This window comes from Ceratosolen solmsi, unplaced genomic scaffold (genome assembly GCF_000503995.2).
Source record: "Ceratosolen solmsi marchali unplaced genomic scaffold, CerSol_1.0 scaffold15, whole genome shotgun sequence".
Taxonomy (NCBI): Eukaryota; Metazoa; Arthropoda; class Insecta; order Hymenoptera; family Agaonidae; genus Ceratosolen; species Ceratosolen solmsi.
This window is the reverse complement of record NW_011948434.1, coordinates 2,857,589-2,876,676: the sequence shown is the minus strand read 5'-3', so window position 1 is coordinate 2,876,676 and position 19,088 is coordinate 2,857,589. Positions and strand designations below refer to the sequence as shown.

Genomic DNA, 19,088 nt, shown 5'->3' with positions numbered 1-19,088 from the left:
GAAATATTTTTTAGTTATATAAATAAAAAAAAGTAATTTCTTTCTATCGAATTATTTATAATAATAACATAGTTTATTATAGTTGTAATATAATTATTATATAATAATTCAATCATAATTCTTCATATCTTATTAATATTACATTTGCAAAATTATATATGTATACACAAATATGGCAAAACATTCTTGAACTTTTATACTTTTAACTAATTTCTATCTAAATAAAATTAATACATGTATGATATATATATATGAAATATAATGTTATTCGTTATTAAATAAAGAATTTTAATATACCAATCACAAATTTTATACAATATAAAATTTGATAATATTTTTAGTAATTTCAGATATATATTTATTATTAAATAATTCAAAAGTCTGTTACACGACCCTTTCTCTCCCAATCTCCATATCGAGTTGGTTCAGGCCCTATAGGCCCATCAATTTCTCCTGTTACTGGATTAATATTATTTGGAAATGATTGTAAGGGTTCTCTTTCTTGATCCGGATGTTTCCCTTGATCATATACTTCTAATTTTTCTGCAATAATTATAAATAACGATTATTTTGCATTTTTAATATATTTTGTATAATAATTTAATAATATGCGGTTAATAAACATATAATTTAATAAATTATATAATATTTATACACAATTTCACACTACTGCTTTTACTTTTTATGAAAAACAGTTTTGTATAAAATTAACATAATTATAGACTAAAAATAAAATTTTGAAAAATATAATTATTATACAAACCAAATGGAACTTTTGCTCTAAATTTTTTCATTTGAGAAACGTTTGATTTTAAATCTTCTTGTATTATTTCGTCTGTGAATATAAATATATATTTTTACAATTATTAACATTCAAGTGTTATAGAATTAGATATTCGGTAAACAAAATTCAATATACAAACCAAATGGTAACTCTTCTTTGAGTTTTTTTCTAAATTCTTGTAATCGAGCACTTGCTTTGTCTTCATTTTTTTCTATTGATGAATAAAATCGAATGCTTCCTATATTATTAGAACATTTATAATTATAATTGTGGTTTTACAATGAAATATTATAATCATATTAAGTTTCTATTCATACACACTTATATATAGATATATATATATATATATACCATTATATGATTTACCAAAACTGCTGATACGTATTATTCTTAACATTTTTAATTATTTTTAAATTTATGAATTGGACTAACCTATTAAATGTAAAATTGAGGTTAAGTGCAAAAATATATCTAGGCGCTATATCTATTTGAATATTGTATATATTGTAATTATTACTATTAATAATTATAACATTTATATTTAGATAAAATTTTATAAAAAAAATTACGTGATTAAAAAAAAATTTTTCAATTTAATTCTATAGAAAAATGAAACAATTCCAATCAAATTAAGTATGATTTACTTTTCGAAATTCAATTTTAATTCTTTATAAATTATAAAAAATCCAAAAACTTAAAACGGTCATACATTTACGATGTAAGTAGTAATAATAAATATTACTGGTAAGTAGTAGTAATAAAGTAACAAGTAGCAATAATAAATAGTAATAATAAATAATAAATACAAAATACTGAAATATAATTTTTTATTGAAATGCTTAAAATTGATGTTTTAATTAAAACTTATCCATTTATACATTTATAATTAGTTACTTTGAGAAAATCTCAAAACTGTATTATTATATTACTATAAGTAATGATATAACCACATATTTAAAATAAATTAAATTGATCAATATTAAAGATCAAACAAAAATGTTTACAACTGATTAGGTAAAAATAATTTTGTTTAATTTTAGACGTTATTTATAAATATTCTCGTAATAATGATTAATTATTTACTTGATTATACAAAATTCTTTGAATAATAAAGGTGAAAAAAAATTAAAGTATATTTTATAATATTAATTACTAAAGTTTTTTATATTCCTAAATTTCATATTTCAAATATGAGTATGACCTGAAATACAATTTATTAATTAGTAAAAATAATAAAAAAGATAGTGAATTTTATTTCACTGAGCAACAAAAATCATAGACAAATAATTAATTTCAATTTGGTAAATAGAAATAAACAAGACATTTTATATAGATAATAAAAATGTATTTGCAAAGTATTAAAGAAAATTATCTAAATTAATAATAATGCAGACACTATTATCATTTGTATTATGTGTATGACTAATAGTAGCACTTCAATTCCATTTCTTGATTTTTGACATTGAAAACTGAATTAAATCCAGTTGTTAAAATATGGATAAACCCTGAGATGTGTATGCGATACTACTTAATTGTAAACTATAGACAGATCCATTAAAACCATAACACAATACAATAACTTAAAATCTTACATAAGAATATATAGTCATGTATATCTATATAAATTTTCATTTGTTTCATACTTCAAATCACACTTTATCTTTTCAATGCATATTCACACGATGGGAAAGATGAACGCAATTTACATGTATACAATAAATGAATATACATTTTTCTTAATTATTTAACACATATTGTAGTTATTTGCCATAATTAAAAGTTAAATTATGAATGAAAAATGAGACTGCTGATAAAAAATTTATAAACTAATTTTTGTTTCAAGCTGAGAAATCAAAAAAACCTAAAGTTTAATTACGTCAGTCTTTCTTTGCCATCTAAACTTAAGAGCCTACAATGGATTTAAATACATTGAGTGGCATTTAAAAAAAAATTGAAACATAAAATACTAATAAATTACAACCTATAGAGTCTTATTAATGGCTAAAACATCACGCATCATCATATTTCTCAATGTCCATAAGGCATTCACTACATTTCCATGATTACCTACACCATTACCTAACCACTCAGCAGGTAACTTTGTAACTTCAGGAATTGGTGTATTTTCAGAAGTGGCATTCATTTGCTTATCCCAATTAGATATGTACCGATTTTCGGTAGTTAATCCTTCAATATACCTATACATAAAATTTAATAAAATAATTTTAGTTGCTTTGTTTAAATATATTTTATCTATATTGTACATAAATTAACATAAAAAATTCAATAAGTTAAATTCAATATCTTAAAGATTAATTTATTATTCTGTTAAAAAAATATAATTAATAAAATTAAATTATGATTTCATAAGTTAAATAAAACTATTATTATAAAAACTATAAAAACTATTATTATATAAAATAATATTTTTAACATTTTAGTTTTAATGTACTGAAATTAATAGCAATATATAATTACACATAATAAATTTTATAATATATATATTTTATAATTTATTTTTACCTTAAATAGGCATCAGAATGTAATACACGACTTGGACGGGGAGGAACTGCAACAAATAGTGGTTCTGGTTGTTTAGTTGTAGGTACATTGTTTGTTTGTGTTGCTGCTGCTGACGTTTCTAATATAGTTCAAAGATTTATTTTTAATTACACATTAAATTAAAAATAAATAAAGACTAATAAAAAGTAATTAACCTGTTTCCATTGATGTTAATGTTGTTGATCCTTTTGCAGGTAAAAAATTCCTATAAAAATATTTATAATTAGGTCAAAGCTTTAAACATAATCTTTTATAATGTATGTTTAAGTTATGTACTTATTTCTGTCAGTTGGTGGAACTATTCGCCCATTTGATTTAAGTATATGAACTTCTTTGACATGTCTAGCAAGTCTTTGTACACTTGGAAATGGAGGCACAGATTTTTTCATTCTACCACAACCTCGCCATTGACATTGATACTCAATATCTATACATAATATTTTATACATTATGTTTTTTAACTATATATGTTTATAATTAATAATAATTATAAATTATTATTTTAAAATTTAACAATTATCTTTAAATTATAAACTAATATGATTGATTAACTTATATAAAATTATACTTTTATTACATTAATAACTATATAAAACTATAAAATAATTTTAACTTAATCAAAAGATAAGTTTAAAAATATTACCACTATTGGCATTAGCAAAAAAATTTTGAACATGGCCATTTTGTTCAGCTACACTATGTTCAATACAATCAGCCATGTCTTCAAATTGCCAATCACAATTTTCCCAACAACATTCATATACTAAATCCTGCATTGAACCAGTTGAAAGAGATCCTTTTATTTGTCCACCTTCCTCATTTAATTTATTCGCCCTTTCTTCCCAGACTGATTTTTCAATAGGTGGTAACTTTCGCCACTGAAATACAAACAAACATTTAAATAACATTTCTAAATTTTTTATGATAATGTAAAAATAAAACCATTAATATATATATTTTCTTATGTAAATATACTTGTACATCATTTTGTCTTAGAACATAAATATTTTTTAAGGTTTAAATATTTATGCTCAATAATAACGTTAAGGTACATAGTTAATTATTATTTATTAATTTTTATCAATAAATATAATATAATCAATAAAATTATGAAAAATACTTTTGTTTTATTAATTATGAATTATTCAATGCTCAAATGCTATTACTTAATGTATAAAATTAAAATTAAATTTTTTGATTTCATAAGTAATATTCTTTAATATCTTTTTAAAGGACTGTAAATACTAAAAATTCTTATAATACTTACAAATACTGCATAATTTGGAAATTTTTTTATTATATAATATTTGAAATATTATATAGTATCTCATTTTTAATTCAATAAAAGTTCGTAATACAAATATTAATGTAACTAAATCAAAATAAATATTTGTCACTAAATCAAGCTTCTATTAAAATTCGTCATAAATTTGATATACTTACATAAAAATATTGTAATAATTAACAAAACAACGCATAACAAATATATATATATATATATATATATATATATGTGTGTGTGTATATATCAATTAATTAAAATTAATTAAAAACTATAAAAAATAGATAAAAGGAAAATGAAAAATAAGAAGAAATAAAATGTATGATAAAAATAACTAAATATAACTAAATAAAAATAAATACCTCATTGCCAACCATTCTGCTAATTTCTCCAAAGGTCGAATCCGGATTGTTTTGCGTAACCGTCGTTCGCATTTTACTCGAATACAAAATATAGCCCGTAACTAATTTCTTACCCGGCGTTTTCTAAAAAAAAAACAGAAAAACATAAAATTACAATGTCTCTACCAAAGACAAAAAATGTGAGTGAGAAATAAGAAGAGAGAGAGAGAGAGAGAGAGAGAGCCGACGGCACACACCCTTAGAAAACTTTAAAAAAAAAACTAAACTTTATTTTTAATAGTGCAAAACGATAAAAAATAGTATGCTGGCATATTTCTGTAAAAAAATGCTGAAATAATGAAAGATAAACAAAATACATAAATAAAAATCAAAAGATTACAAGGTGAATGGTCGGTGGAGTGTGAATTTCAACGAGTCGAAAAAAAAAAGTATAAAAAAATAAGCGTAATGAAAAATGGTCACGATAAGGCCTACCTTTTTGGATGACACGGGTGTTTGGGTGTTGGAGAGCACCGGTTGAGCTTCCATGGAACCGACCGATGGTGGAGCATCCAAGCTGTCTTCACCCACTCCTACTCCCACTCCTAATCCCACTCCCATGCCTAGCACATCAGACTCCAGCTTCGGTAAGTATGGTGATGTATCCTAATACCATTTATGCTTTGTTACGTTATCTTATGTGCTACCGAGATTTTCGACAATTTTACTCTTCTTTTTCTTTATGGACTCTATATTTCTATTTTATTTTACTTAAATTTTCAAGACGATGCAAAGACCAAACATTATCAACTAAATTGTATACAAGAAGTATTTGTTTTGATTTATACAAGCCTTCATAAATTTAAAAAGAGAAAATATACAAAATATAATTATTTAAATAAATAATTTGCTAGCGAACTCGAAATTCAATTATCTCTGCAATACATTAAAATTTTTATAAATATTAATTTCAAATTATTAAAAATTCTTTTTACTGTTTATTCATTAAAAACTTTCTAAAAATAAATTATTAAACCATTAAGTCTTTGTAATAAATTATATAACAACCTAAATTATAAAAATAATTTTATAATTCATAATTATTAAAATAATTTCGGAATCATTTATTAAAAGCATTTTAAATATATAATTACTTTTGAACAACTACTGTTTAGAATTGGTTTCTATATTGTAATAAAGCTACAGTTAAAATTTGAAATACAATACAATTTTTTTTTGCAATTGAAGTATATCTGTTAGATTTTTTAAAAAAATTTGTTTATAATATTTGTAATTTACACAAAAATTCAAATGAATATTTAGCAATTAATGTTTAAGTATTATAGAATAAAATTAATCCAATAATTTAGATATATCATAGAAAGTATATGGTTCTATATTTATTTAACAAAGTAACAAATCAACTGTTAAAAAATAGAAGTTATGATTAAAATATGATTGATTTTGCTACGAATTATATACATATATATATATATATATATATATATATATATTCATTGCCATTTATTTTGTTAATTAAATAATTGAAATTATACTGAAATATAATATTATATTATAGTTTAATGTAATAATTGTCAATTACTTTGTTATTGAAAAATACTACTTCTAATGTCTGCTTACTTAGTCTGTAATTTAAAGGTAATTGTATCCCCTTGAAAATCAGTTTTATCTGCTTAAACCATTTCAAAACTAGCAAGTGCAATAGAAAACCGTCAGCTAGACGCAAAGCGACAGAAGTAAATTTTCGAATGTTATTAAGCCGAATTCACGTTTGTTCTAAAGCGATTCATTAATATATACAGAATATGAGATACAAGACATACATATATTTTAAAAGGTTGATCAAGTATATAAATTTGCAAATATATTTAAAGATTCAATGTAATAATATTATAAATGTCATACATAAAAAATATATAATATAAAAGGATAAATATATTAAAAATAAAATAGATTGATAGGAGAGAATTTTTTATTGTACTAATAATTAATTACTGCTTTAATGTATTAAATATTAAAATATTATTTTTGAAATAGTGTATAAAAAATAAAGAATTTTTTTAATGTAACAAATATTTGCATACAAATTTAATTTGAACTTAAATTGGAGCTTCACAATAGAAATATACAGTAATATTAAACCTATTTTTAATAAAATGTATAATATATTTCATGTATCTCAATTTTCTTTTACAATTTTAGAAAAAATAATAAAATGTGTCGATTAAAAAATTAGACTTAAATATATAACGAAATTTCTTATTGTTTACTGCGACATAGGAGCGAGTTTTCTAGGAGTTACTTTTTCATCACGTTCATACTCTTTTACACATTCTTCAAACTTGCAACAAACCCAACAGGTGCTCTGAATGTTTTAACCCTTTTTTGTACTTACTATCTAGTTTGTGATAACTTAGTATTGAAAGTAAAGATTAAATTTTTGTAATTAAAAAAAAAGAAGAAAAACGAAATAAACAAAACGTGAATATGCCGGCATAAGGTACGATACATGCATTATTCAAACTAATCCAGCTAGTTATATTTTTCATAAATTTTAGGCAGTTTTTGCAAAGGTACAATTAATAACTTGATTCAGTGATTCTATCCCAATATTCTGCTGCATTAGTGTGAATATTTATAATAAAAAACATGCAATAGCAACGTGTTAGTCACATATGATGAAAAAAAAAAAACAATATAAATTCTTAATTACCATTTCAAATTGACTTGCAGATGATGCAATAGATTTGCTTTGATTTTGTATTTGAGCCACATCACTAGGCACCTATAACAAGCATTTCATGCATCAAAATTAATCATATTGATTGAGTCTGTGCTTTAAAATTAAATGAACAAAAAATCCTTATTTTTTCATATATTATTATTTTTTTATATACCTTGGTAGGATTAATTGGCTTGCGAAAAAAGTAAATTTCATCTTCAGTCACTTGGTTAGAATGATTAAATTTTTTAAGTCCTTCAGCACTGAGTTTTCTTATTACATTTTTATTTTCATCAAACATAGATTCACAAATAAAAATATCATCTTCAGGTATTTCCGTTGGTCGACCTATTTAATTTAATTATGTTGCATACATAAATAATAAACAATCAATAAAAATTATTTAAGATCTAAACTTACTACAAATATATTCTCCATAATCAAGAACAGCACATTTTCCAACTATAGCAACAATAGGATGCATAGCATCAACAGTAGATAAAAACATTTCTTGCTTATAAAATAATTTTGTAGGTCCATGTGTGATATCAGTTGGAGCTAACAACCATGGTCCTCTAAAATAACACTTTCCACTGTACAAAAAAATAATTAGCAGTTATATAACCATTTGATTTTATAATTATACATACATTAATAATTCAAAAATGTATAAAACTTACTCTTTAGTTGACCATATCGAATCGATTTGAGCAATCTGTTGTCTACCGCCATCAGTTGCTACATAAACAAAGTCTCCCAATTTTACTGGTCCAATACATGTATTATATTGCTCATAATACATATTTTCTGTATCATCAGCATTAAAAAGTATTACATTCTAAAAATAATGTAATTATTATTTGCAACTTATATAATTATGAATAGGTGAAATGTACTAAAATAATTTAATCCAATTAAACAATAATAAAATAAAAATTAGATGTTTATGTTTCATTATAATAAATATTTTGGTTTCATTATTTTAACTTTATCTCTTATTATCCTTCTATTCTTAACTTACTGGTTTCTCTCTTTCTGTTGGTTTTTCTCCTTCTTCAAGCTCAGCAATTTCTTCTTTGTGTTTTTCTAATCTTTCTTTATACACAGAAATAACTCGTTTGGGTTCTAAAGGTTTTTCTCTTGGTATTAACTTCAAATGATCAGGATCAAAATTCCAAACTTTTATCTTTTTAAATGCCCGTGCCTTTGTTGAATATCTTGACTCACAAACATATACATCTTTTTCAGGAAAGCCATCTGGAATCATTCTAAAATAATCTTTAACGCTTAAAACACAACATCTCCCTGCTACTTTTGATAATGGAACAGCTACATGAGCATCACTTTTAAACAATTCCTTGTCCAAAAATTTTCTAGAAGCAACATGATAAGTTTCACTTGGACGATAAAAAAGATTGCCATAGAGCATCTGCTGACTTTCAGCATTTGTCCAAAGTCTTTCAATGAGTACAACACTTGTATCCATGCCACGTTCTGTTGGTTCAATATATGCAAAATCACCAGCTCTATATGTTTCTTGATTGAAGCTCATTGTACCACCACTGTCACTGTGTGTTACAATATTGCTTGAATCGCCCTCCTATAAATAAATTTTTATTCTCAATTAATATTTAAAAAAAATTATTAAACAAAAAAATTTAACTATATTGAAATACTTACTTTATCATTACCATCAGAACTTTCATCTTCATTTGATGAAGAAAGCTCTTGTTGAATTTTTATTCTTTTTAATTCTGCTACTTGATTAGCTAATTCAAGAAGAGTATAATTAAGCGCAGATGAATGTAACAAATCACCATTTTTAGTGACTTCATCTCTAGTTCGAAGAAAGAAAGCTTGAAGTTCAACACTATCCTCAAATGGCTGAGAATCAGTACGTGATAATTTTCTAGCTCTTTCTAAACAACCAAAAACATCTTCTTGAAAGCGATCCAGCCTTTTATATACTCCTTTGTCTAAACGTCGTTTTATCAAATCAAGTGACAATCCCCGAATCCTATTCAATAATTTAATTAATCTTATAATTTCATATCAATATTATCTAAAATTTTTTAAATATAAATTAAATATATTAATTTTGCTGTAATATTTATTTAATACTAAACATTATTTAAAAAATTTAATGACTTGCTTTACATAAAACATTTAACTATTATTCAGGAACTACATTAACTATATTCAGTATTAATTTTGCATTTAACATTAAATTAATTTTTTTAAGTTTTAAATTAATTTAATAAAGATATTTAAAACATAATTATTTTACAATAAATATAAAAAGTAAAACAACTAATTATTTTCTAATTGATATTATTCTGTATCGTTCAGATTTGGAAATACTATTCATTCAGTTATCAATTGAATATTTATAATTTATTATATACTTTTTTCCATCAATAATATCATGTTCAGGTAATTCAGCCATTGAATCCGAATAACAGCGCCCTTCTTCATCTTGATGATTATATAGGGCTGTGAATATTGTTGCTAATATTTCTTGAACAGCTGCTGTAACATCCGGAACACTTTCTTCATCTTCGCTAAGTTGTAATTTTGATTGTAATACTAATCTTTGTAATATCAACGCATCCTGAAATAAAATTTGAAGTATTTAGATAGACTCCTTATAAAATTCCTATCATTCAAGATTAATCGGTTAACATTAAAAATGGCTGCAATGAAGTTTTATTTTTAGAACATATGACTAATGAAGTCACAATATTAATACTCATAAATGCTTAAATGCCTGCCTCATTTTTCTTGCACTTCTTTCTCAAACGTTGATCAATATCTCTATCTCGTAATAACCGAATGGAGCATGGTTTAATAGGTTCCTTTTTATCGGGAGCTCCGACATTATCAACACAAACCATTTCCGAATCAGAACTTAACATCTTTAGCTAATGTAAGCTTTAGTATATTATGGTAGACAATGTAAAAGAGTACCAATTATTTAATTAATTGTTCATCATGGATGTAATAACAAAAATGAACTATTTATAATCTAATTGATTATGCGGAACGCTACTATTACATTAAAACATTTTAAATATAAAACACGAGACTTATAACACACGGGCACGTCGTAAAAACTATTCTCAAACAAGCATCTTATGAACTATCCAGACGTAACCTCAAAATGAAGGATCATAACAGTACAGTAGCCATTTCGTTTTTACACCGCGAAATTTAAATTTAAATTATTTTAGTTTTTATTATAGCTCCATATTTTCATAATTAATTACATTTCTTATATTTTTCGAAAAAATAATTAATACATATTTTATAGCTATCTAACTCAAAAACTTATTAGATTACATTAAAAAAATAAATATATATGCCATTATTCCAATTACTGTAGATGTTAAATATTGGTTTGCTATAATGCGAAACAAATTATTTAAATATCAATATAAAATTATGTTGATATTATATAAAAAATATTTCTTGTTTGAATTATGATTTAAAATTGTTACTATAAATATAATTCTACAAAATGTATAATTTATTAGTAATAACATCATAGATAAATTTTTTAATTTAATAAATTTTCAAAATATGGAGCTATGTTTATATAAAAGCTTTCGTTGATATGATTAATGTAAATATACATAAAGGATTCTTTAAATATATTTTTTTGTTAAAGCTATTTTAATTATGTATTTCATAAATTATTAAATTTTCGAATTCTTTTAAAAAATTTTTCAATTTATTAAAAACATTTTTATATATCGTTAATAAATCCTAGTTAAACTTAATATTCCAATTCTATCAAAACAATATTTTATGACTGAATGTGTATACATGTCAAATGGAGATATATTTATACTAAATCACTTTAAAATACTGTAATAGATTATTTATATTCAATATACACATAAATATATTGTTTTTTGTATTAATATAAATGTTTATCATAATTAAAATTCTTATTATTTTTAAATATATAATTATTTATAAATAAAAATAAAATAATTATTATAATGGGACATCAGACAGAATAAAAATAAACTGTAAATAATTATATCATTAACAAAATTTTTAAGTAAAACACTAAGAAAAATAGTACTTCATGTAAAAAGTATTTAAAAATTTATTATTTTTTTTTATATGTATATATAATATTAATATAAAATATATATGTATACAAATATTTATATATGCGTTATATATGAATTTATTGCAAATTTAATTTTTGTTCCTTTTATTTCTTTCTTTATTTCCTATATTATTTTTTTATTTACTATTTCTAATTTTCAAAAAAAATGTATTTTTAACTATGTAAGAAAAATTAAATTTTCATAAACATCTACAAATTAATAATTTTCTTGAGAATATTAATATGTAATTATCCATTTCATAATTATTATAGAATTATTTTAACTAAAATTTGTTTACTAGAGAGAGCTCGATTAATAATTCATATAAAAGCAAATTATTTAAAAGTAATATATACTTGTCCAATTTTTTTTCCACTCAATTTTATGAAACGTCTTTTTTCTATCTATCTATACTATCTTATTCACTTCCTTAATAATTGATTAATATGTGTATATTCATGTTATAAATAAGTATAGATCTGTTGTATAAAAAAGTGTATATAAAAATTTAATTAATAAATGTTAAAACATTTTCCCATTTAAAAATTAATAAATTTAATTGTTCTAACTCAAAAGCTTCAAATATTGTTTTTATAAAAATTATGTAATCTAAATTAATGATAATTAGTTATAATTTATTTTAATTGATTAATATTAATTGTATTATAATATAGAAAGCAAATATGTAGATTACTTACCTGTAATATACACGTATAAAGTAAATAAATTGAATATTTTAATTATCAGAATTACAATATTTCAGTCATAAAATTTTTTAATTAAATAAGAAGGTAATGCATTATACAAACCTTATAAATTTGTGAATCTGGTTCATTGTACTTGCAGGCATTGTCGAACATTAGTAATAAATCGGATACTAATTCATCAAGATTTTCATAGCCATTATTTTTTAAAATCGACGCAATTCTTTCCATATGTATAGGATGCTTAATAACTTCATAATAATCAGGATACTCTTTAATATTTGGTAATTTCATAAATATTAAAGATAATTGTCGATTTTTGGCGTCATGATAATCCTTGATTGTATCGTACATGGTACGCATTTTTTGTAAATGTAAAGGCACCACTTTTCTTGGTCTTCTATAATAATACAAACTAATAATATTTTTTTTAAATAATCGATAGCAAATTAAAAAAAATAAGCAACAAAGCTTTAATTATAGGTACTTGAAACTACGTACCCAACGTTTCTCGTAGGTGTACAACCCGTTAATTTATTTGATTTAACTGAATCTTGAAGAGGACCTAACTCTTTTATCTTATCCATTAATACTTTCTCTAAAGTCTTTGCATCATCATAAATTAATGATCCAACTTCATTATATTGACGACAATTTCTAAACATTAACTACAAAAAAATATTTTAATAATCATATATTCAAAATAATACTGCATAAAGCAAATTAACATTAAAATTGTAAATTTTTTTACTTTGAAATCCTGAATTAGTTCATTTTCATTATGATACTTCTCAGCTTTGATATTTGCCTCAATAGTTAACATATCTATTGGTTCTGAAATTACTTGATAGTAATCAGGATATAATTTTTTAGAAGGCTTTTCCATAAACATTAATATAGGCTGTCGTCCATCTTCTGTCTAAAATGTTTGTAAACTTAGGGTCATAATTATAATTTACAAAATATTTTAAATATAATCAATTATTTTAAAAATTAAATAATAAACGTACAATGTATTTTTCATAAAATTATATAATAGAATATTGATTAGCTATTTTTGCAAATATTTTTAAGTAATTAATGCAATTCAAGTAATCAAGTAATAATGCAAGTATTTCAAGTAATTAAAGGCAATAAACATAAATTCACAAAAATATACATAAAAATCTTTTCACAAAGTTAAAAATTTAAACATTAAAAATTATTTTATATTATTAATTTTATCAATAAAAATGTTTAAATAATAATTGGTTGTTATATAATATTTAATAATACTTACAATACATTCTATCACACATTTAACAAGCTTATGTAATCTCTTTTTTAACGGTATATTATCTTTATACTTCCCACGTGTTAAAAGATTTGAAGCTCTTTTTATAAGTTTAGGATGTGCATTATTATCAATTTCTTCTTCAGACTCTGACTCCTAGAGGTATATTAATTATAACATTAATTTAGTATTCAGCTCTGTTACACAATTTTTATAATTTATTATAAAATATCACATACCTGGTCATATTCTAATAATTCTTGAACTTTTTCTTGCATAACTTTTTGCAATTTAACTGCAAACTAAAATTTAAAAATTGTTTATATAATAAACAATAAAAAGTTTATGCAATAATTTTCATAAATTTGTTATTAACAAAGTGTTTTTAATTACCTTATATAATCTTGACGTATGAACATTATATTTTTTGGCATTTTCAAATACAAGATTCATATCAGTAGCCACTTCACTGACTGTACCATATTCACCTCTCTAAAATATAAGTAAAAATATATATTGATATTTTAATAATTGAATGCTTTAATTATTAAAAAGATTTTAAAGAATCAAATAATATTAAATAATACATACTTTAATTTTTTTGCGAATTTGTAGTAATGATATTGGATGTTTAATGGTCTTATAATAATCGGCATATAATTGTCTTGAAGGCAAAGTCCAAAAAAATTCACTCATTCTCAAACCTACGAAGTAAAAAAGGTATAAAAATAAAACCCAAATACAATAGTAGTCCAAAATAAAAGTATTACAAATGTATTAAATAAAACGTATGTAATAATATAATTAAAAAATTAAAAATTATACTTAAATTTTGATTCTTTATTACAGATAAATGCGAAATATTAATAAAAATGTTTTCAATATCAAAATTGCTTAACCAGTGAAAAATATTTAAATGTATTAAATATTAATATGAAATTATTTTCCAATGGAAGATTGAAAATAAAAATTTTAATTATTTTATCAAATTATATAAAAGTTTTAAAAATTCTCATAAAAGATAATTTATATTTTATTATTTATATTTTAGTCTGAAATTCATACACTGGAATATTATATTATTTTATAATAGTTAAATGTATCAATGCCTTCCTTGTCTTTGTTTTGTATTTTCAATAATTCATAATTCAGATCATTGTATATGCAACTTTACAAAACAAACTGTAAAATTAAAAAATACCTTGACTATTAGGTGCTGTCCTTATGGTTTGAAAAAGTTGCCATTGAGGATTATCACTTTCTTCGGTATCTAATGGATCTTCTTCTTCATCATCACTTTCTTCATCCTCATCTCGTAATGCAGCAGACTGTGCTATTAAAGCATGAGTCGATCTATTCCCACGTTTGCTTCTTGTAGATAATGCAGCAGACATTGATTTTAAAACTGGTCCAGCAACATCAATATTCTGTCTTTTAGCTGCTGCAGTAATTATTTTTTTTAATAACTTTGCATCCTTATAAATCCAAGATCCTGGTTCATTAAAATGACATGCATTACGGCACATGAGTAATAAATCCCTTTCCATTTCTGAAAGATTATTATATGCATTTTCTTGAATTTTGATAGCTATTGTTTTAAGATCAATAGGCTGTTCTATAACGTCATAATATTCTGGGTAAAGCTATAAATAAAAAAGTAGATATATACACATTTTTATGAAGATAAGATAATAAAATATTTAAAAAATAAATGTAAATTTTTATTCATATATAAATATGAATTCAACTGAATAAAACTAAAATTAAAAAAACAATTGTGTTGAGATGTGCATTTAAAAAATGTATCATTTAAATACAGAAATAAAAAAACTTATGAACATGAAATCATAGGAAAATTTATTTCTTAAAATACTAAATAAAATATATTGGCATTATATCATTTACCTTTTTTGAAGGTTTAAGAAGGAATGGAACATGGAGTGGTCTATTACTATCTGCAGGATCAGTTGCTAACATAACTGCGGCAAATAAATCTTCATAAATTTGTGTATCTTCATCAGGATTGGTAGAACTTTCAGATGTATCTTCTGTATCATCTTGACGAGTTGTAATTTTTTTAGCCTAATAAAGTAATTAGTTTTTATTTGTTCTAATAAGAATTTTTAGTATACTTACCAGTCGGCCAACCTTCAGAATCAATTTTCCTTTATTTGGCTCATCTTCATACTCCTCCATTATTCGATTTTTTGTGTTAACACAAAATTCCCAAAGTTCGGTTGCATCTTTATATTCTGGAGAAGTACGCTATAATATTTATAAATCACATAATTAGCAAATTAACTGTATTTTAATATAATAAATATTTTAATTTATATTTCAATTAATATTAAAAATAAATAAAAAATAATAACAGATACATAAATATAGTTACATATTAATTAAAACTATGGAAATAAGTTTATTATTTTTAAGATAACATATAAAATATAACTTACCATATAAAATGCTTTTGCATTATTAACCATTAACTGTATATCAGCAGCTAATTCATCCATGTCACGATATTCATCTGTTTTAAGTTTTTGTTGAACTTTTAAAAGGTCAATAGGATTTGTAACCACTTCATAATATCCTGGTTCTTGTCGTCTCTTTGGAACCCTTATAAAAGCATCACATAACAACGTACCATCTTCTTTTTTATGATTTCTCAATAAATCATATAACTGATGACACAAGTCACTCTAAATGCAAAAGAAACAAATTGATTAGAAAAATTTAAACAAATAATATATAAACAATTTTTAATATATAATAAAGCAGAACAACACTATGAACTATACAATTGTTATTCAAATTACATGGTTACTTTCATTTTATGATAATATTATAAATGTTTTATAATAAATTTTCATGAAAATATATTCTTTTAAATACTCAAATTTAAAAAATTAAAAATCGAAGTAGTTTTACTTATACTATTCAATTACAGTGTACATTTCAAGAGAGTTGATATAATGTAAAAATTTAAACATTTGATAAAAAAAACTCACTGGATCAAATTTTTTCCTTCTTTTTGTTGGTTCTGGTATTATATCATCGGGGTCGTCCTCAGTACCCCGACTGGCCACAGACGAGGTTCTCCTTCGCTTATTCATCTTCCTCAATCTACAACCACAAATGCACAACAGTCAGACGACATAACCATGCAATCTAAATGCCAACGAAAAAAAAGATTGAACAATAAACAACAAATACACTTATAGATGCACCAATCCGAGTAAAGAATGATTTAAAGGGGACAGTGGGAGTAAAACCGAAACTCGCGAGCCGGTCTACAGTGTTGTTATCTCTCGGCTTAAAAATTATCCTCCACAGCTATTGCGTTTTCTCAGCGATGGCACACTCGAATCTCCTTACGGATCACGGCGATACTTCCAAGAAGACCGAGCCAGCAAAATAACATCGCAGCCGCCGCCATCATAAAATGCTATACGCATACAGATGCATGCACATTCGTGGGGTGTAGCTGCGTGTGTGTGCGCACCAACCAGCCGCCACAGTCGCCAGATGCCTTCTTTTCTCATACATATATGCACAAGCACTTGAATCGACACTTTTAAACGCAACTGCAATATTTTATAAAGCTAAATAATTAAAATTACAATAACTTTGAGAAACTTTAATCATAAATCTGTTAAACAAACAATTGTTGATTAGCAAATTTGTAAATTTCAAAACAACCTTACACGGATCGTGGATAGAATGGTGAATATAAAGTACTTAGTTGCGAGAATAGATTATTGGGCGTAACCTCACAGTCTTAAATTTTACACGTACTGGATTCTTCAAAATAAAAAAAAATAAAAAAAAACTACCAGGAAAATGTCAAAATATCATTAATTTAACGAAGAAAATGTTTACCATAATACAACGCAAAACATATACGTAGACTCTTTATATTCAATTTTTCTATATCTCGCACACTCATGTTCTTTTACTTTTTACTTTCTTTTTATTTATTACTGTTTATCTTTTTATTCATTAATTTATTTTAATAATATATATATACATATATATATATATATATATATATATGTACACATAAATGTATATATATATATATATTGATTTAGAGCCTACTGCTGTACGCATATAATGCTATAGTACGTGTAAATAAAATACACATTGCAATATAATTCTATCTCGCTCTTAGGTGTGTAAACTCGGTCACGTGCAAAATCGCGGCTACTTCCATAGTTTCAGTCTGGCTCACCTTTTCAAATTCAAATTGCCTAACTTATTATCAATATGTATTAAATGTTCGTCAGCTTGTAATTATTATAAATTAAATCTCTCCACGCGGAGGACCGTATATTTATCTTTTCTCTTCATGTAACATTGACGATGACACACATTACGACCGCCATGCTCCGGTTAGCCGCCATGATGGATATCTCGAATCTATATATACAAGCAGACAATATACATGAATTAGAAACTCGATTCAACATGTCAATCTCGTCATGTGTTAAATAAGTGACCAAAGGCAGAAGATGCCTTCCTTTTTTAAATTAGAACTTCTAAATTATTTCATGGATTAAAAAGAATATTTTTTCTAATATTTCGAAGTGATTATAACATTTCGTACCTCATACTTAAAAAAAAAATGTATATTCGATAAAACTACAATTTGAACAAATCTTCATACAAGCACTAAAACTTTAATTTAAAAGGATTTTATTCGATCGCAGTAACGAAATCCATCAATATTACACTTATTTGTTTCAGTAATGTATTAATTATATGTGTTTAATTAAATAAATTTAGATTTTATTGATATATAAATAACTGTACAATCAAAAAATATATTCTCAAATTCAGTCAATTATCGAATTTTACGGTTATTGTAATTTGTTATTTAACAGAGTTTAATAGAATTTTTGAAAAGTTTAAAAATATATCAATGAATATTAATTTTACAAATATATATATATATATATCGGAGCTCAATTATCCTCTAATGTTAAACTTAGGATCGACATGCATTCTTTAATTTACGCGTGTTTTGCGATAAACCTTTACGCATCCTGTTTTCAATATTTGATGAAATGATAATAGCTGATATCTCACAATGTCTACAATTAAGTGTAATATTTGAAATTATTTTTCTATACAGCTTTATACACGAATTATAATATATTATAAATTTTGAAGACTATGTTCTTAATATTTATTTATTTTATCTTAAATGTTCAGGCATTTGAATGTAATTTAAAAATCGGTTGCACAAAAAACTTTTTTCTAGAAACTGATGACA

General features: G+C 23.8%; 2 protein-coding genes across 2 annotated transcripts; both read right to left on the bottom strand.

Moving 5' to 3' along the window:
* Positions 1-315: 315 nt before the first annotated feature.
* On the bottom strand, positions 316-1,220 carry LOC105364801 (succinate dehydrogenase assembly factor 4, mitochondrial-like). Its single transcript, XM_011502830.1, has 3 exons — positions 1,136-1,220; positions 924-1,022; positions 316-543 (listed from the first exon to the last, which is right to left on the bottom strand). The coding sequence occupies exons 1-3, from the start codon at positions 1,179-1,181 to the stop codon at positions 374-376; spliced, it is 315 nt and encodes a 104-aa protein (XP_011501132.1). The 5' UTR covers positions 1,182-1,220; the 3' UTR covers positions 316-373.
* Positions 1,221-2,728: 1,508 nt separating this feature from the next.
* polybromo (protein) lies at positions 2,729-17,405 on the bottom strand. The gene is made up of 27 exons (XM_011502829.1): positions 17,027-17,405; positions 16,822-16,936; positions 16,267-16,512; positions 15,947-16,075; positions 15,716-15,892; positions 15,012-15,453; positions 14,402-14,514; positions 14,204-14,302; positions 14,050-14,112; positions 13,817-13,966; positions 13,289-13,456; positions 13,039-13,205; positions 12,643-12,937; positions 10,118-10,323; positions 9,393-9,729; positions 8,734-9,312; positions 8,393-8,550; positions 8,133-8,305; positions 7,888-8,060; positions 7,704-7,775; positions 5,465-5,635; positions 4,991-5,113; positions 3,990-4,224; positions 3,623-3,773; positions 3,502-3,551; positions 3,308-3,425; positions 2,729-2,982 (listed from the first exon to the last, which is right to left on the bottom strand). The coding sequence occupies exons 2-27, from the start codon at positions 16,924-16,926 to the stop codon at positions 2,766-2,768; spliced, it is 4,917 nt and encodes a 1,638-aa protein (XP_011501131.1). The 5' UTR covers positions 16,927-16,936; positions 17,027-17,405; the 3' UTR covers positions 2,729-2,765.
* Between the last annotated feature and the right edge of the window lie 1,683 nt (positions 17,406-19,088).

Bases quoted from the DNA above. Each gene is read 5' to 3' on its own strand.
- LOC105364801 (XM_011502830.1), bottom strand. From the start codon at position 1,181: ATGTTAAGAATAATACGTATCAGCAGTTTTGGTAAATCATATAATG. The intron at 1,023-1,135 runs GTATATATATAT...CTAATAATATAG, and splicing joins TTTTGGTAAATCATATAATG to GAAGCATTCGATTTTATTCA. The intron at 544-923 runs GTTTGTATATTG...TAATTATTGCAG, and splicing joins CAAAGAAGAGTTACCATTTG to AAAAATTAGAAGTATATGAT.
- polybromo (XM_011502829.1), bottom strand. From the start codon at position 16,926: ATGAATAAGCGAAGGAGAACCTCGTCTGTGGCCAGTCGGGGTACTGAG. The intron at 16,076-16,266 runs GTAAGTTATATT...TAAATATTATAG, and splicing joins ATGCAAAAGCATTTTATATG to CGTACTTCTCCAGAATATAA. The intron at 5,636-7,703 runs GTAATTAAGAAT...AAATGGTATTAG, and splicing joins CTGCAAGTCAATTTGAAATG to GATACATCACCATACTTACC.